Below are 20,135 nucleotides of genomic sequence, written 5' to 3'. Positions count from 1 at the left end.
GACAGCCACCACCAGCCTCATGACAGCCGCCACCACCACCAGCCTCATGACAGCCGCCGCCACCACCAAGAGTTTCATGACAGTCACCAGCACCAGCTTCATGAGAGCCACCAGCACCACCACCACCAGCTTCATGACAGCTACCACCACCAGCTTCGTGACAGCCACCAGCACCACCACCACCAGCTTCATGACAGCCACCAGCACCAATACCACCAGCTTCATGACAGCCACCACCAGCTTCATGACAGCCACCACCACCACCAGCTTCATGACAGCCGCCACCACCACCATCAGCTTCATGACAGTCACCAGCCCCACCACCACCAATAGCTTCATGAAAGCCACCAGTACGACCACCACCACCAGCTTCATGACAGCCACCACCAGCTTCATGACAGCCACCACCAGTCTCATGACAGCCACCATCATCACCCCAGCTTCATGACAGCCACCACCACAAGCTTCATGAACGCCACCAGCACCACCACCACCAGGTTTATGACAGCCACCACCACCAGCTCCATGACAGCCACCACCACCACTAACTTCATGACAGCCACCAGCACCACTAACTTCATGACAGCCACCAGCACCACCAGCTTCATGACAGCCACCAGCACCAGCTTCATGACAGCCACCACCACCACCAGCTTCAGGACAGCCACCACCACCAACTTCATGACAGCCACCACCACCACCACCAGCAGCCTCATGACAGCCACCAGCACCACCACCACCAGCTTCATGGCAGCTACCACCACCACCAGCCTAATGACAGCCGCCGCCACCACCACCACCAGCTTCATGACAGTCACCACCACTACAGCTTCATGACAGCCACCACCACCAGCTTCATGACAGCCGCCACCAGCACCACTACCACCAGCTTCATGACAGTCACCACCACCACCAGCTTCATGACAGCCACCAGCACCACCACCACCAGCTTCATAAGTCACCAGCACCACTACTACCAGCACCACCAATGTCACAGTCTGCCAGGACCTTGATGAAATGAACTTTGCAGCGCTGCTAGTATCAGCGCCAAGGTAAACAAACAAACATGTATACCTGAAGGTGAGCACTCACTCTCATTAACACTTACTCTCACACCTTCACAATTCCTCACACTCACTTTCACACCTTCACACTCCTCTCACACCTTCACACTCCCTCAGTCATTCTCACTCATACTCCCAGACTCAAACCTTGCAACCACATACATGTATATGTAGACTAACTCCATACAGGGAACCATGATGAATCACCTCAATGATCAGTACACAGGGACCAGGAGCTGCAGTTCATTCTCCGTACACACACACACACACACACACACACACACACACACACACACACACACACACACACAGGCGAGTTTACGTAAATACATTTCACATATAAATACAAAAACTATTAAAACATATTGCTGCCCACTCTTACGATGATCACTGCAGTCTGCAGTCTTCCTCACAGTCAAGTCTTGGACGGTGCTGCAAGAACCTTCAATAATGGTGACGGGTGCAGCACTCTGGATAACTACAACAATAATACTTCAGCAACTCTCACTGAAACTCTCACTTTCCAGTCCATTTCACTTCACGTTTGATCTTAATTCTTTTATCCTGTGATGAGGGAGAGCAGCTGGATGGAAGAGGAACAACAGTAGAAGATGATGCTGGAGACGAAGAAGAAACTGAAGGACAAGAAGGAAGCCCCTTAAAGAGGTATTTAAGGAAAGGTTGGCGGTAGTAATGAATGTAAAGTAATGGTCACTCACAGTTTCTTCTCCCTCTGGTAGGAAGAGTCAGATTTTCCCCCATTCTTTCATGTATCTGATTTTCCCATTGTTTCGTGGGTCAGATTTCCCCAATGTTTCTTGGGTCAGATTCTCCTCCGTTTTTTCTTGGGTTATGCGAAAGTATGAAGGACTAGAAGCTAGAAGGATTGCGGTGAGGGACCAGTGTTAGGGAGACAAGACTCATCAACTAAGGGAAGAGGAATGGATGAAGAGAGGGCAGGGGTTGGAAAAGGATCGTGAAAAAGGTATTGGAGGTATACGCATGGGGCAAGAGGGTAGCTCTTAAAGTAAACTTTCATCCAAGAGATATCAGCTGACGCAGAGCTCATTAATTAAATGCATTTGCATCACCTTGATATCTATTCTGTAGACGTTTCGCCAACGAGAGGCTTTATTAATATAATACAAAGACATGTGCGAAAGACGTGTGTATTACATCAACCTGTTGGTACTGTAAACCACTGATGTAATTATGCAGTACTGGTCTCAAGCGGTAGTACCTGGTGAGATGTGGCACCAGCAAGCGACACCTGAAGCAGAACTAGCCTTGGGCGGTGGCACCAAGAGAGCTGGCAACAGTGAAGTGATACCCAGGACATAACTGGCCTCGGGTACCGCTGCAACAACTGCGCAATTTGAACAGTGGCATTTCTGTGCAGAATTAGTCCAGCAACAAAGGTACTAGTTGAGATATAAGCGTCCTTGGCGTACTAGCCGGTGATGAATCTGTCTTGAGTGGTGGCACCCCAGCGTACAAAGGCTTCTGGGTCAACAATGGAGCCTGTGTGGTAGCTGGGGCAGTGTGGTATGTAGAGTTGCCCTGGGCACGGCTTCCACACGTCTAAACTATGTGTAACTCCCGGAAGTCCCTCCCATAAAAACGTAAATAGTTGAAGGTAACCTTACCAGGGACCTCGTGGTGGCATGATGGTGAGCCTGGAGTTCGTAAGATGACCAGAAACGTGGGTAGTGTTAGGCACTAGCGGGTCTGGTCAGCAACTAGGTAAGTGATTAGGTACTTTCGCGAGATGGTGAGATTCACAATATATGTATACCAGAGGAGAACATCTGTCAAATACACTGGGCAACTACCTGAGGTATGGAAGATGGCAAATGTAGTCCCCATCTTTAAGAAAGGAGACAGAAATCTTTAAGAAAGGAGACAGAAATGAAGCACTAAACTATAGACCAGTGTCACTGACGTGTATAGTATGCAAATTCATGGAGAAGATTATCAGGAGAGTGGTGAGTACAATTAGGCGAGTACAGTAGAGGGAAGCAGAGGCTGGCGTCTCCTTGCTTCCTACGCTATGGACTGACAACGGCTGATACATGACAGGCACTAAGTCCAGATGTAGTAAATCAAAGAAACGTAAACCTCTGTTAAAACGGTGTTTCGCTAATTGAGCGCTTCATCAAGGTTCAATTCTCACTGAGCGAAAAGTCGATTTATTATAAGCTTGGTCAATCTACGTGTGTCTGTGACAAAGAGGTAGTTAGCGGTGTGTTGTAACAAGATGACATCTCGTAACTCCAATGATTACATACACGCACCGTGAGACCAAACCAAGAAAAAGAATTTAATATGATGGAGATAATGGTGACGATGGTGGTGGTAATGGAGACAACGATGGTGATAAAGGTAATGGTAATGATGAAAATAATAGTGACGATAATGGTAATGATGAAAATAATAGTGACGATAATGGTAATGATGAAAATAATAGTAACGATAATGGTAATGATGAAAATAATAGTAACGATAATGGTAATGATGAAAATAATAGTGACGATAATGGTAATGATGAAAATAATAGTGACGATAATGGTAATGATGAAAATAATAGTGACGATAATGGTAATGATGAAAATAATAGTGACGATAATGGTAATGATGAAAATAATAGTGACGATAATGGTAATGATGAAAATAATAGTGACGATAATGGTAATGATGAAAATAATAGTGACGATAATGGTAATGATGAAAATAATAGTGACGATAATGGTAATGATGAAAATAATAGTGACGATAATGGTAATGATGAAAATAATAGTGACGATAATGGTAATGATGAAAATAATAGTGACGATAATGGTAATGATGAAAATAATAGTGACGATAATGGTAATGATGAAAATAATAGTGACGATAATGGTAATGTTGGTATGACAGTGATGGCACTTTTAATGGCGATTGTTATGAGCTTGAATATGATGACAATTTCGGAATTGGTGGTAATGGGTGCTCCTGGTGATGGGTGATCCTGGTGATGGGTGATCCTGGTGATGGGTGCTCCTGGTGATGGGTGATCCTGGTGACGGGTGATCCTGGTGACGGGTGATCCTGGTGACGGGTGATCCTGGTGATGGGTGATCCTGGTGATGGGTGATCCTGGTGACGAGTGATCCTGGTGACGAGTGATCCTGGTGACGGGTGATCCTGGTGACGGGTGATCCTGGTGACGGGTGATCCTGGTGACGGGTGATCCTGGTGACGGGTGATCCTGGTGATGGGTGATCCTGGTGACGGGTGATCCTGGTGACGGGTGATCCTGGTGACGGGTGATCCTGGTGACGGGTGATCCTGGTGACGGGTGATCCTGGTGACGGGTGATCCTGGTGACGGGTGATCCTGGTAACAGCGGTGATTATGAATTCAGTGGTAATGGTGATCAAAAAATACAAAAATGCCACCAACGACATTAACAACAACAAATCCTCAGAGAAAATATATAAAACGAAAACGGCGAAATGCCCCGTAAATCCCATAGGAAGAAAGAGCAAGAAAAAGTTAGCATAATGTCACGTGTTTACTTTGGATCTAAACCGACTGAAACCGAAAAGTGCCTTGCAAAGACACTTCAGAAAACACAACGATATATTTATTTACGAAACGTTTCGGTCCTTGAATCTTTTCTTGTTGGGGGGGATAATCCAGCGGCATGATGTATGCCTCTTCGTATAACATACATAATACTCAATATACAATATACGAAGAGGCATACCTGACGGAGGAAAATCTCAAGTCACGTGACCAAAAATTCCAGTGAGTGGGGTCACTACAGTATCACGATACCCATTTCGGTATTAGCCGACGGAGTATCGAGTCTACACTCAGTGCACGGAGTGAAGACTCAAGTATATAATTAAAACTGTGTGAAACACTGGTTCAGTGTTTCACATAATTTTAATTATACACTATTAGCAAAACTGAATCCATAAGCAGTGTGCTGCTACCCTATTCTATATGACAGTTACATAGTGGAAACAAAAGCTAGCTTCCCTATTCTATATATTAACATAATGGAAACAAAAGCTAGCTTCCCTATTCTATATATTAACATAATGGAAACAAAAGCTAGCTTCCCTATTCTATATATTAACATAATGGAAACAAAAGCTAGCTTCCCTATTCTATATATTAACATAATGGAAACAAAAGCTAGCTTCCCTATTCTATATATTAACATAGTGGAAACAAAAGCTCGCTATATTTTATTTTTTTGGAATAAAATAAAAATTGTGTAGCGAATCGTTATGTTCACTAAAGTACCGCTAAACACGTAAGGCAATCAAAGGGAATCGTGTCTCCAGTTCCTAGGATCAAAAGCCCTTCAAAGGAGGAGGGGTTGGGTTACCGATGGATGGAGGTAGGGAGGGTAGGTGATGATGAAGTACGTGGGAGAGGCGGAATGCTAAACAACAGGTGCAAAGGGAAAGGAGTAGGTGTGTGTGAGGCAGTGTAAACTCCAGCCTGTGTGAGGCAGTGCAAACTCCAGCTTGTGTGAGGCAGTGTAAACTCCAGCTTGTGTGAGGCAGTGTAAACACCAGCTTGTGTGAGACAGTGTAAACTCCAGCCTGTGTGAGGCAGTGTAAACACCAGCTTGTGTGAGACAGTGTAAACTCCAGCCTGTGTGAGGCAGTGCAAACTCCAGCTTGTGTGAGGCAGTGTAAACTCCAGCTTGTGTGAGGCTGTGTAAACTCCAGCCTGTGTGAGGCAGTGTAAACTCCAGCCTGTGTGAGGCAGTGTAAACTCCAGCTTGTGTGAGGCAGTGTAAACTCCAGCTTGTGTGAGTGTAAACTCCAGCTTGTGTGAGGCAGTGTAAACTCCAGCTTGTGTGAGGCAGTGTAAACTCCAGCTTGTGTGAGGCAGTATAAACTCCAGCTTGTGTGAGACAGTGTAAACTCCAGCTTGTGTGAGACAGTGTAAACTCCAGCTTGTGTGAGGCAGTGTAAATTCCAGCCTGTGTGAGGCAGTGCAAACTCCAGCTTGTGTGAGGCAGTGTAAACTCCAGCTTGTGTGAGGCTGTGTAAACTCCAGCCTGTGTGAGGCAGTGTAAACTCCAGCTTGTGTGAGGCAGTGTAAACTCCAGCTTGTGTGAGGCAGTGTAAACTCCAGCTTGTGTGAGACAGTGTAAACTCCAGCTTGTGTGAGGCAGTGTAAACTCCAGCTTGTGTGAGGCAGTGTAAACTCCAGCTTGTGTGAGGCAGTATAAACTCCAGCTTGTGTGAGACAGTGTAAACTCCAGCTTGTGTGAGACAGTGTAAACTCCAGCTTGTGTGAGGCAGTGTAAATTCCAGCTTGTGTGAGGCAGTGTAAACTCCAGCTTGTGTGAGACAGTGTAAACTCCAGCTTGTGTGAGGCAGTGTAAACTCCAGCTTGTGTGAGGCAGTGTAAACTCCAGCTTGTGTGAGGCAGTGTAAACTCCAGCTTGTGTGAGGCAGTGTAAACTCCAGCTTGTGTGAGGCAGTGTAAACTCCATCTTGTGTGAGGCAGTGTAAACTCCAGCTTGTGTGAGGCAGTGTAAACTCCAGCTTGTGTGAGGCAGTATAAACTCCAGCTTGTGTGAGGCAGTGTAAACTCCAGCTTGTGTGAGGCAGTGTAAACTCAAGCTTGTGTGAGGCAGTGTAAACTCAAGCTTGTGTGAGGCAGTGTAAACTCAAGCTTGTGTGAGGCAGTGTAAACTCCAGCTTGTGTGAGGCAGTGTAAACTCCAGCTTGTGTGAGGCAGTGTAAACTCCAGCTTGTGTGAGGCAGTGTAAACTCCAGCTTGTGTGAGGCAGTGTAAACTCCAGCTTGTGTGAGGCAGTGTAAACTCCAGCCTGTGTGAGGCAGTGTAAACTCCAGCTTGTGTGAGGCAGTGTAAACTCCAGCTTGTGTGAGGCAGTGTAAACTCCAGCTTGTGTGAGGCAGTGTAAACTCCAGCTTGTGTGAGGCAGTGTAAACTCCAGCTTGTGTGAGGCAGTGTAAACTCCAGCTTGTGTGAGGCAGTGTAAACTCCAGCTTGTGTGAGGCAGTGTAAACTCCAGCTTGTGTGAGGCAGTGTAAACTCCAGCTTGTGTGAGGCAGTGTAAACTCCAGCTTGTGTGAGACAGTGTAAACTCCAGCTTGTGTGAGACAGTGTAAACTCCAGACTGTGTGAGGCAGTGTAAACTCCAGCCTGTGTGAGGCAGTGTAAACTCCAGCCTGTGTTAGGCAGTGCAAACTCCAGCGTGAGAGAGGTAGTGTAAACTACTAAGTGTAGAAATATGAAATACCTTCCGGATCCTGTTCTCCAATTTCATCATGTATTCTGTTCCATGCTGCGCTTCTTACATTTCTGCAGAAAATTCATATATATTCTCGGTACTGTTACGTTAGGTTAGGTTAGTTCAGGTCGGTTTAGATTAAGTTTGGCTAGGCCTGGCTACGTTAATCTATAGTAACGAGGTGAAAGGCGGGTGGGTTATGTCTGGCGGACATGGGCGTGTCAAGAGAAAGGGCACATTTCCTAAGGGATGATAAAAATGTTATGGGTTGGGTTGCTGGAGAAGTGATTCGCGGTGTGTATGATAGATTCAGTGGGTGGAGAGGTGCTTCGCGGTGTCTTTGAAAGATTCAGTGGGTAGAGAGGTGGTAATGAGGATGATAGGTGGTGGCTGGGCCAGACGGTCAGTGTTGCTTGGGTAACACTGAAAATGAGAGGGTGAATATTTTTTAGTGGGTTTAGGTTTGACAAGAATCTGCCAAGTATGGGCCAGTAGGACTGCTGCAGAATTCCTCCTTTATGTTTTTGCGAGTGTGAAGTCAGCTTCAGTCAGTTCGCCTTGCAGAAAAAAAATATATAAAGAGGTAAGTGGGTGAATGATGTGGTAGCAGTGTGAATGAATAATGTGGGATACGAATAAGAATAATGTGGAAGGAGCAAACTAGAGCTACTGAGGACGTTTAACAGATGGTGTTTATATATGTGGTGGTGACGTCGAGTACCTTCTGTGGTGTTTTGTGTACGTCGATCGCACCTCCAGACCAAGAGGATGACAGTAAGGATCCTTATTTCTAAGTAAAATTCCTTTGGTCCCTTACTATCTTTGTACAATCGGAATCGGAATCTCTAAGCCAATCTGCAACTCGCCCTTTGAACAGTGTAGCTGTCCGACGCATTGCAGTACGTGTGTTTCTGAATGATCTAAACCACATCTTAACGTTAGTTTACAGGGTCGCTGTTACAACTAGATCTACTTCTCCTTATGATCCGTTCGGTTTACTTTAGCGTTAACCTTAATTTCTGTAAACGAACCTCAAAAAATTAAACAATCCACAAAAAGGACGGTGTTTTCAGGGTGTACCGCAGGCCGGGTCAACACACAATACACTATGGCTGTGACGAACGTTGGAAAAAAAAAAAAAGGCAAAGTCTGGCTGTCTTCTGGCACCTCACTATCGTATAATCAAAATCTTACTTTTTCCCCGTAAAGTCCCTATGGCACCTTGCTACCGGTATAGAGTCGTGAAAATCCACCTTTTGTATCGGGCTTTTGCTTAAAAGAAATGGAATTTTCACCAATGACACCAAAGAAACACAGAAAGAAATGAAATGTTAAGGGGATGTGAAGTCTCTTTGGTCGGGTTAGTGATGTGGCTGTTCTTCCCTTCAACAAAATTTTGAAGCAAGAAGCCCAATACGCTGAAACATTAAGGATGAAATATTTTCAGAAAATACTTAAGCCAACCTATGGCACCATTCAACAGTTGTATTACGTTATTCATTGAAATTAGGCCTACAGACCTACAGCAAACTCTAAGTTACTGTTAATTTACTGACAGCCCATGTTAGATGTAGCCACTCTCGCTGCTCCTAAGAACTGGTTCATGATACCAATTTACCCCGTCGCCCTAAGAATGTGCTCATACTATCAGCCTAACACAGTACGACTCTGTGCTCACTGAGTAGCTTAATACACTAAAGATTGAAAACTCACGTGAATATTTTATTAATGTGGCACTTAACTCGGTCAATATTTCTAACAACTTTATTCACACTTTACTCTGAAGAAGTCATTAACATGGTCTTACAGTATACTCTGACGCCCAAATTACAGGAGCTCCAGTATGACCAAAAACCTAAGTAATCAGACGACTAAATATTTTATTAAGACAGATTAAACAATCTCCAGATTCTTCCCTTAAGCCTGATTGGCTGTGAGAGTTGCGTCTAACGGTTAACGGACGGAGGATGGAGCCTCCGCTATTCCTTGTGATGAATGACCTTCACGGGTTTACGATTTCATGTAACTAAGAATAACACGCGTCATCACACAGCACTAACACTACTGATACAGTTCCACTCCACAAAGATGGCATCTAACACTCGCAAAAAATATAGCCTGATAGTACTGATATTACATATTATCAAAACCTGTGTATCAGTATATTAACAAAATATGTGCTAAACCCTTGTAAATCAAACAGTTTCAAGTTTTTGACGAACTGTTAATCAACAATACTGACACAAGACAGATAGAAGTGGGGGTTGAACAAGACGCCCCTGGTTCTGCCTGTTAATCAACACACGAACACTCCAGTATATATTTTTTTCGGAACCATATCTTACATATTTTAAGTGTGTACAGTGTTAAACCAGTGAGAACCATTCAGCGAAAGGAGATGTAGAGGCTCGATCCTCCATCCGCCAGGCGCAGAGCAGACATGCTACCTAACTAGCGTGTGGGTGAGTACAGTCTGGTACTGTAGTCACCACACGGAAGGATCGAACTCATAGCAAACCAGTTCTGAAACTAGCAGACCAGTACGCTATCCACTGCACCATGCTGGCCTAATAAGATTCATTCATCTAGGTATATTTCTTTATACTATAGAAAGGTTAGTGCTTGCCACTGTCATGCTGGTGAGATTCGCCTGTGAAACCCTGAATTTGTGGTCACAGCGTGGCCCATGCTAACCTTCCTAAGGTATACAGAAATATATATTATTAGGCCTGCTGCATTTGAGAAACTCAGTTACCCGTCGTTTTCGCATGTAGAGGGAGCGTCTCTCTCTTTTCTTTCTTTCTTTCTCTCTCTCTCTCATTCTTCAGCTTGCATCTTCTTTACAGTAAGGGTTTAACTGAAGCATATTTCAAGCGCCAATGAGTTTTTCCTCCCAAGAAACTAGTTAAGATCAGCGAGGGTCATATTGTCTTCCCAGTGTATATCGTTAAGGTCAAGATTTATCTGGCCCCAGCTGATGTTATTGTTGAAACTAATTTTGGTGAACTCGCCCTCATAACTGACCCCGCTTGTCTGTCTAAAGCCATTGTGCACGTCGGTCTGAACCTCGATTATGTTGTGGTCTAAGATTGCAGTCTTCGATACTATTGTCTGGGACCAGGTCTTCACTGGCAAGTTATGCAATCTGCCAGCTAAGGCGAATTTATTGCAGAGGTTTAATAATTGTGATGTGTGAGGCTGTTCCTCTCATGATTATCCGAGTGTCGAGCCTCTACAATTACTTGCGCTGAAAGACCCACACGGATATAGCGTTTCACATAAAAACAGCGAACGCCAATAGCACTACATTCAACGCTGCCACCTTTTCCACAGCCATTCGACACACCTTTGATATTCCTATGATAGTTGTCGATAGTTTTCCTATTCCCGCAGTCCGACCCTGGGACTCTAGATCCATCTCCTACACCAGCATTATGACTCCGTGTTTCAGGGCAGCTCCACACGCGCACAAATACACTGTTTCTCTCTCGCATATAATGAGACCCTCAGCATCCTTGTTTCGTCGTTACAGAGATAAAAATGGAATCCAAGAGCCTTCGAGGTGCCATGTTGATGGGATCAGAGGCGACACCAGGATCCCATCACTTTATACTGGCGACTTCTTACATTATTGTTGTATCTTATGTTAGCATTGCCACTGTTATGCTTTTAGTAGAGAATAAACACGAAAGGAAGAAAAATGGAACGAAAATAAGGAAGCGAAATCGGGATAAGAAAAATGAGAGAAAGGTGAGTGGAAAGATGAGATGGAGGGAAGACAAGAAGACTCACGAAATCGTAATGACACGATTGCAAACAAACCATACCACGGGGGGGGGGGTTGATCCCGCGGTCAGAGAGTCTCAAAACTCCAGTGGCTAACGGGACGGTCTGGAGTTTTGAGACTCTCTGACCGCGGGATCAAACTCCACCCGTGGTATGGTTTGGAAGACAAGAAAGGTGAGATGGGGAGAAGAAAAGGGAAATGAAGAGAGAAGGTGCTGCTGCTCTTGAGTACTAACCTTTCCCCTCGTGCTGTTGAGTACACAATATGAGTACCACTTCTACCAACCACAACTATTTTCTTATAACACTTTTCCAAAGTTTTTTTTATGAGAGATCCCCTCCCCCCTCCCCCTACTTCTCACCCTCAACCTGACACTGGAAAAATTAATAAATGACGATGACGATAACTTGCTACCTACCTGGAGGGTATTCCAGAGGTTAACGCCCCAGCGGCCCGATCAATAACCAGGTCTTCCAGTGGATCAGAGCTTTATCAACCAGGCTGTTACTGCTGATTATATGCCATGCGTAAGCTACCTGGAGACTACCGGGAGAGTGTTCCAAGGGGTCAACGCCCCTGCGGCCCGGTCCCAGACCACGCTGGGACCGGGACCTCCTACTTGACTTTTTTTTTCAAAATCAAGTGGGGGGGGGGAGGGGGGTTATGGTTAAATCGGAAATTTTAGATGTTGAAAAAATTTTGAGTTCCGTTCGTAAAGAATTTATTCGGAATGTCGATCTTTAGTTTAGATAACTGACTCACTGACCACAAGAGTCATACTCAGACTTCAGTACTTCGCTTATTTCTTTGTTATCGTCAGTGCAAGTTCCATGTTTGATAAACGACCCGATACCGGATGTGATGTTTGTCGTGGATTTTGTATATGAGAAGAATTTGAATAAAAATGGTTTAGAAAACCAACGAGATGATAAATAAGACACTTGTGCAAATTGGGTATCTTTATTCTAGAAACGTTTTGCCAGCCAGTGGCTTCTTCAGTCCAATGAAGAGGAAGGTGGAATCTCATATGAAGAGTTTGAGGTAATCAGTCCCTCAGCCTGGAGTCGATGTGTTCAGTCCTTTAAGACACCAGACTAAGGGACTGATTATCTCGAGCTCTTCATATTCCGCCTTTCTCTTCATCGGACTGAAGAAGCCATTGGCTGGCGAAACGTTTCCAGAATAAAGATACCCAAGTTGCACAAGTGTCTCATTTATCATCATATTGGAAGAAATATTTTGGATTTCTTTTTATTTCATTTTTTTAGCTCCCTCTGTCTTTTCTGGCCTCTAAGATTCATTCAATTTTTATTCAGTATCTTGTGCAAGAATGGTATATAATACCGACAAGATGAAATTAAGACACATGTGCAACATCTGGGTATCTTTATTGTAGACGTTTCGCCATCCAGTGGCTTTATCAATACAAATTCCAGGACATAACTTGAAGATAGTAGAACTATGTACAGAAGATGAGGTAATCAGTCCCTCAACCTAGCAGTAGGTGCGAAGAGCACCATAGACTATGGTGCTCTTCGCACCTACTGCTAGGTTGAGGGACTGATTACCTCATCTTCTGTATATAGTCCTACTGTCTTCAAGTTATGTCCTGGAATTTGTATTGATAAAGCCACTGGATGGCGAAACGTCTACAATAAAGATACCCAGATGTTGCACATGTGTCTTAATTTCATTCAGTATCTTATATTTCTCTAGCCAGTGTTTCTTTCCGTAACTCAAGACAGTCTAGCACTCTTGAGAAGGTCTGCGAGTCTTCGTCTTCACCTGCAGAGGGAGCATCTCTCTCTTTCTAGGTCACATCTCATCTTTTTCTTTTATGGTATGTGCCTTCAGAATACTTTTAGTGCCAAAGAAATCATCCTCTCTGGACACTGGTTCTGATCCGTGTTATTCAATATATCTTCCCAGAATCTTTCATTAAGCAAATGATTTATTTCATCCCAGGTGATGTTCTTGTTAAAATTTAACACGAATTCGTGTTTTTGCACGGAATAACAGAGCAAAGGGCATCGCTTCTCTGGGTAGCAGCTCAGCGAATGCTGACACACTTTCATGTTCCCATTTATGGAATACAAAATGCTGGCGACTTTGCCCCTAGACTTTTATGCGTATAGAGAAAATAAAACAGCAACAATCGGATTATGTTAGGAGGATGGCGGAGAAGTTCCCGCGTCTTCAGAAACTTCCCGAGTCTTGAGAAAATTCCACTTATTGAGAGAATTCCTCCTGAGAGTATTCTCAAGTCTTGAGAAAATTCCCGAGTTATGAGAAAATTACCGCGTCTTGAGAAACTTCGCACAGTGAACGACCAGCTATTAGGAGAAAGCCATAACTCTCTAGAGTGAGGGGAGAGGGGGGAGGGGAGGGACGGTAGGGGAGGGACAGGAGGGAGGGGTCCAGCTGCGAGACAAAATTTGCACCTGTTGGTGCAGCTGTGGGGGAAATGCGTTGACAAGATTACGAAAAACGAGACCGAATAATCTGGAAAAGGAGAGAGAATAATAACTGGACTTAACAAGGCAGACAATAACATCAAACGGTGAATCTTCCTCGGGGTTCCTCTTAAGAACGGCTGCGCCCATAAAAATAATGCCATCACATCAGTGCCTGCAGTGGTGCTGCGTTCACTGAACGACCCACACGGATTTGGTGCTTCACATCAAAATAAACAATCCCCCACCGTCATCTGTAGAGCATCACATACACAATAAATGGATTAGGTGTTTTACAAGTTAACAATCACACTGGAACTTACCTTCACCCAAGACGAGGCTTTACGGCAGCCACCTGCGCCAAACACCACCTTCAATCAGCTGCCCACATGGCAAATATATAATGCTAAGCTTTAAAAATATGGCAAACCACCTCTTAACCCCTAGCACACAGACACACAGGCAGCAGGTCAGCAAACATAAGTTAAGGAGCAGATTCGTCACACAGCATTCTCGTGTTAGATTTGTACTGCTATTCGTCGAGTACACATCTGAGTACACATCTGAGTGTACATCTGAGTGCACATTTCAGAGCGAGTTTTCATGCACAGGTGCAAGGCCACTTATCAAGGAGCTTATAATTAATGTAAGTAATGATAATGTGTACTTACCAGAGCATGTATAAACATTCAACATGTATTAAGTTTGGCCACCAGTATGTCTTGTAATTTTATTAGCTTTTCTAGGTATTTTGAGACAGGTTAAGAGACGTGGCTGAGTATATGTTAGATCATCATACACACAAGAGTGTTACATTTGTACTTTTAGCTACAGATATCTGCTTAACAGAAATGATAAAAATATTGAAATCATTACGAATAATGCCGACTTTTTTTACAGAAGAAAATGACATTAAAGAAAGCTTATGGGTGATATTGGAAGAATTGGTTAGGAAAGCGAGGGTAGAAAAACAACACATAAGGAGACGAAGAAGGGAAGGAGACAAGACGAAGGAGAGTTAAAAGTGTAGTCAAGAGGTAGACAAGATGTACGAGGCTAACTGTAGTATTAAGGAAAAACAAGATAAATATGGAGAGGGATAGGATTCTGGAGGAAGAGAAACATGTAAGAGAGGAAACGAGGAGAGAAGATTAAAGATGGTGACGAGTGATGGTGATAAGTTCCTCAGAGGACGAGTTAGTCGTGAAGCCGGAGAGTTATCCGGCACCAGGCTGGAGCCATCCGGCACCAGGCTGGAGCCATCCAGCACCAGACTGGAGCCATCCGGCACCAGGCTGGAGCCATCCGGCACCAGGCTGGAGCCATCCGGCACCAGGCTGGAGCCATCCGGCACCAGACTGGAGCCATCCGACACCAGGCTGGAGCCATCCGGCACCAGACTGGAGCCATCCGACACCAGACTGGAGCCATCCGGCACCAGGCTGGAGCCATCCACCACCAGGCTGGAGCCATCCGACACCAGGCTGGAGCCATCCGACACCAGGCTGGAGCCATCCGACACCAGGCTGGAGCCATCCGACACCAGGCTGGAGCCATCCGGCACCAGGCTGGAGCCATCCGACACCAGGCTGGAGCCATCCAGCACCAGACTGGAGGCATCTGGCACCAGGCTGGAGCCATCCGACACCAGGCTGGAGCCATCCAGCACCAGACTGGAGGCATCTGGCACCATGCTAAAACTTACTGACCTACAATCCTCTCATCTTAAACTTAACTGAACTGAATCTTAAAGAAGTGATTCGTTTGAATCAAGAACCGGTTAGCAGATTAAAATATGGCGGAAGTTGACAGGTAATAAGACACTACGTTCACAGGAAAACCATAATACTCACGTTCCGTTCAGGGCTGTACTTGACGTCAAGTTCACTCCCGTAGGCAACATCGTAAGAAAGAAACCACGGTACGGGTAGGGTCTGAACCCATGGCGACTCACACGCCATGGGTTCAAACCCCCACCCGTACCGTGGTTTGTTTACAATCGTGTTTTTACAATTTCCTGGGTCATGAATCGTAAGAAAGCTTCTCTCGCAAACATAGCGTCATTCTTACCGGTTAATTGGTTACGGGGCAGCAAAAATATAAACAAGAGAGGCGCACACACCAACAAGAAGGTTTATCATTACCTCCAAGAGGAATGAATAGTTAAAATGTAATGAACACTTGTCAGTGCTCAATAATAACCCACATGGAGACAGAGACACAGGAGGTTGATTGATCTGGGTATTTCGACCTTCCCCCCTTCTGGGATCTCTCTGGGATCTCAGAAGGGGGTCGAAATATACAGATCAACCAACCTCCTGTGTTTCCAAGAGGAATATTCAGTATTCAGAAGACAGCCTGAGTGACGTACCCCACTCAACCTGAAGTTCACAGGAAAGTGTAACATTAACACAAGTGCCACACTTCCCTTCATATCACCAAGAGGAACATGATATTAAGAACAGAGAGGCACAATACCGTGTGTCTAGAACAATATACAGATAACCCGCACTTAGGTGAATGAAACTTACGACAACGTTTCGGTCCATTAACTAGTTAATGGTCCAAGTCGGATCGAAACTCCGATATAGGTTTCATTCTCCTATGAGCGGACTATTTTGTGTAAACATGATATTTACAGCGGCTTCACCTTTGCTCGAATCGCGCTCCGGAACAACTGGTTTCTCCCCCTCCGACTTCCTCCGGTTCGGTTTTGTCGACTTAACCGGTTTTTCGAATGACTCCGGCCGAGAAGAGGAGGCGGCGGCTGTTGTAGTGTTGGCCGGTTTCTCCGTTCGGTTCTTGGTAAGCGAACCGAAGCCAAGAATCTGTTCGATCTCGCTCAGAAGAGTCGACTCGTCCAGACCAAGTTCCTGCAAGGCTGTTGGGAGGAATGAATAGCTTTTGTCAAAACTGCAAGCAGGGCGAATGGGTGGCGGGGTGGGTAGTAGCAGTACCGGCAAGTGGGTGGTGGTGGGCGGAGTGTAGCAGTACCGGCAAGTGGGTGGTGGTGGGCGGAGTGTAGCAGTACCGGCAAGTGGGTGGTGGTGGGCGGAGTGTAGCAGTACTGTGAATGGGAAGCAGTATATGCACACACTAGTATGCTGAACTAAACTAGGCTAGTGCAACTAAAAAAAAATGTTACATCGCCGTGACACGCGGACAACATTGTGAACACGAAGACAAGAGTCAACTAAAGTCAAAATTTGGGCAACTAAATAGCGAAAATAAACAATTTGTTTGCAAGATAATGTCTCTACTGAGAAAAATATTACAAAATAGAGTAGCTAACGCACATGACACTGTACTCTATAACGAGCTGATGTAAACTTAATACTACAGAATCGTGTTAACTACAGATTGTGTACATACATCATGGTGTATTAAAAATACAGCTAAAATATATTGCAAAATATGGCGTCTACAACACACACACACACACACACACACACACACACAATATATAAAAGCAAAAAACATGTCACAGTGTTAAAACCTGACAACAAAGTACAGTTTGTACAGGAAAGAGTTGATATATTAAATGTACATACACATGAATTGCCAGTTAAAGTATACATGATACATGACTGACACTATACGTATGTGCATGAGGCTGACGCACATGTGTACAAGTGTACAAGAGGCTCGTGTAGGCACAAAACAAGCAGTGCAATTGTACACGAGGCATGTACACACGTGATTGGCAGTGTATGTGCACAAGAAGCAAAAACAGGTGGATAGAGCAAGCTAGAAGTGCGAAAATTATTGCACAAACACAACACACAAATGCGTAACAAAGGTTAAAGGGGAAGAGGACAACTCTATAACGAGAGTACCACATAGTGAGTACAGAGTACAAGACCCTAAGAGGCCAAATTTCGGTACTCTATTTGCTACATTGTTCAACCTATCTTATTGATTAGCATATATAATGAGCTTACAGACACAGCTATTAATGTGTTCATAGACACAGCTCGCAAGACTCCCGGAAGACTGGCTGTAGATGTCCGAGCTCAAGTGTTTGTTCTATTTTCTGTGTACTCGCCGATTTTATTCCGGGGGTCGATTCTCAGCGCCTGACATCACCTCTTAAACTACGTCGAGTTACATTATACTGACTTCTGACTCCTTGGGACTTACCGTGCCTATTCTTTGAACTTGTGTATTTGGAGCTCATTCCACTTGCTTACCACAGACTGAAGTGGTAGTGGTAGTGCTGGCTTGTCTACTGCTGCAATGATTTACAATGCTGCATGCAAATTTGGCCAGCATATTGAAGGTTGCCAAATTATTTCAGTAGTGACCACATGATCGAAAGAGAGAGAGAGAGAGAGAGAGAGAGAGAGAGAGAGAGAGAGAGAGAGAGAGAGAGAGAGAGAGAGAGAGAGAGAGAGAGAGAGAAGAGGGATGCATGAAGTTTTTTCCATTCATAATATGAAATCCAACATGTTATTTAAAAAATAAGGATTTTTAAACGATAATAAATGGCGAGGACTTTGTTAAGACTTACTGGATTAGAAGTTTGTGTTAGCTAATTGGGGAAAAAAAAAAACTCAGGAGGACCGCACTATAGTCCAGCGGGCCGCAAGTGGACCTCGTCTACCTTCCCTTGTGGGGTGCATAGCACCAGGAGACAAAAACGAAACCAGAGGAAAATATAACGAAATCACTTGAGTAAAACAACGACTGAGAGGTGACTGAGGTGCCCTGAGGGGAACGCAAGTTCCCCCTTTCTTCTAAAAACATGTTCATTTTTCCACTATAATCTACCCTGTCCATAATTACTATCACATTTGCTTTGTCTGTTTCGTAAGGTGAAGTCCAGGATCTTTCCTTAATTCATGGTATAACTTAACAAATCTTTGAGGACAATTCTGCTGCAGAGGTGTGAGCAAAAGCTCACACCTCTGCAGACAAAACCAATGCCACAGTAATTACGGACAAGGTTCATTACACTGGAAAAAATGAGCATGTTATTAGAAGACGGAGGAACTTACGTGCCTCTTAAACATATGACTAAAAAGAGGTGACTAAAACATGTAAAATAATCGATTATTATTAAATTCATGGGGAGCGATAAACCCGCTGGGGTCATACAGCGCCTAGAAGAATGGAAGGCATTCAGATTTGATTCAAGCCATGGGAGCACAAATTCATTTCCTTAGATCAAGAGCCCTTCACCAAGACCTCGACGGGGGAAGGGGGAGTGGGAGGTAAAATAACCAAGGACAATAAAAATCTTAGTTATTGCAACATTACTCGCTCAAACACAACCCACAGCCAAGTTATATGAGTCACAGAGAAGCCAGATGCTACATTTTGACTTTTACAGAGTCGTAAATTTGTAGGACAGATTACTACAAGTAACTGAGAGTAACAGCTTGTGTATATGTACAATGAGCTGATGTTGGTAATAACAGCTCTTAACTTGTAAAACACTGTGTAAAGAAACTATGACAAATAAGAGATATGTGAAATACCTGGGTATCTTGATTATGTAGAGATATTAATAAAGCACTGCTTGGCGAAACGTTGCGTAATAAAGACATCGGTGGTGCAGGTGTCTTACTGTAGGTAAATGGTTCAGAGAACCGTCAAGGTAATAAATTAGACACATGTGCAACATTTCGCTATTATTGTTGAAACGCTTCGCCACAGTGGCTTCATCAGTTCAATATAAAGAATGGTGAAGATCAGGAGGAGTTTGGGGTAATCAGTTCCTCAGCCTGGGGTTGATTACATCGACTTGTATAGCGTATTAGCGTTTTTTTTTTGCGCACACACACACACACACACACACACACACACACACACACGCACACACACGCACACACACACACGCACGCACACACACACACACGCACGCACGTATGTACGTACACACAATATATAATATATATATATATATATATATATATATATATATATATATATATATATATCCTAGGTTGTAGGGTGGTAGACAGCAGCCGCCCAGGGAGGTACTACCGTCCTGCCAAGTGAGTGTAAAACGAAAGCCTGTAATTGTTTTACATGATGGTAGGATTGCTGGTGTCCCTTTTTCTGTCTCATAAACATGCAAGATTTCAGGTACGTCTTGCTACTTCTACTTACACTTAGGTCACACTACACATACATGTACAAACATATATATACACACCTATCTGGGTTTTCTTCTATTTTCTTTCTAGTTCTTGTTCTTGTTTATTTCCTCTTACCTCCATGGGGAAGTGGAACAGAATTCTTCCTCCGTAAGTCATGCGTGTTGTAAGAGGCGACTAAAATGCCGGGAACAAGGGGCTAGTAACCTCTTCTCCTGTATATATTACTAAATGTAAAATGAGAAACTTTCGTTTTTCCTTTTGGGCCACCCCGCCTCGGTGGAATACGGCCGGTGTGTTGAAAGAAGATTATATATTATATATATGAAATGGACGGAGACTCGAACCGTGGTCCTGGCATGTTGCAGACCCAACGCTGCACGGATGAGCCACAAAGATTATACACGTATATGTTAAGACTGAGGGAATGATTACCTTATCTTTCACTGCCTCCAATAT

General features: G+C 44.2%; 1 protein-coding gene across 24 annotated transcripts in view; it reads right to left on the bottom strand.

Moving 5' to 3' along the window:
• Nucleotides 1–20,135, bottom strand: part of LOC128689952 (uncharacterized) — a 1,227,005-nt gene that overhangs the window by 373,030 nt on the left and 833,840 nt on the right. For 15 of the 24 annotated variants that reach the window (XM_070088626.1, XM_070088623.1, XM_070088625.1 and 12 more), the window contains one exon: nt 16,226–16,456. The exons of the other annotated variants lie outside the window; for them this stretch is intronic. In XM_070088626.1, coding sequence (XP_069944727.1) covers nt 16,226–16,456 — 231 coding nt within the window. The remainder of the gene's footprint in view (nt 1–16,225; nt 16,457–20,135) is intronic. 24 annotated transcript variants of the gene reach the window in all.

This window comes from Cherax quadricarinatus, chromosome 25, assembly GCF_038502225.1.
Source record: "Cherax quadricarinatus isolate ZL_2023a chromosome 25, ASM3850222v1, whole genome shotgun sequence".
NCBI lineage: Eukaryota > Metazoa > Arthropoda > Malacostraca > Decapoda > Parastacidae > Cherax > Cherax quadricarinatus.
Note: the sequence above shows the minus strand (reverse complement) of the source record. Positions and strands in the feature narration are given on the sequence as shown.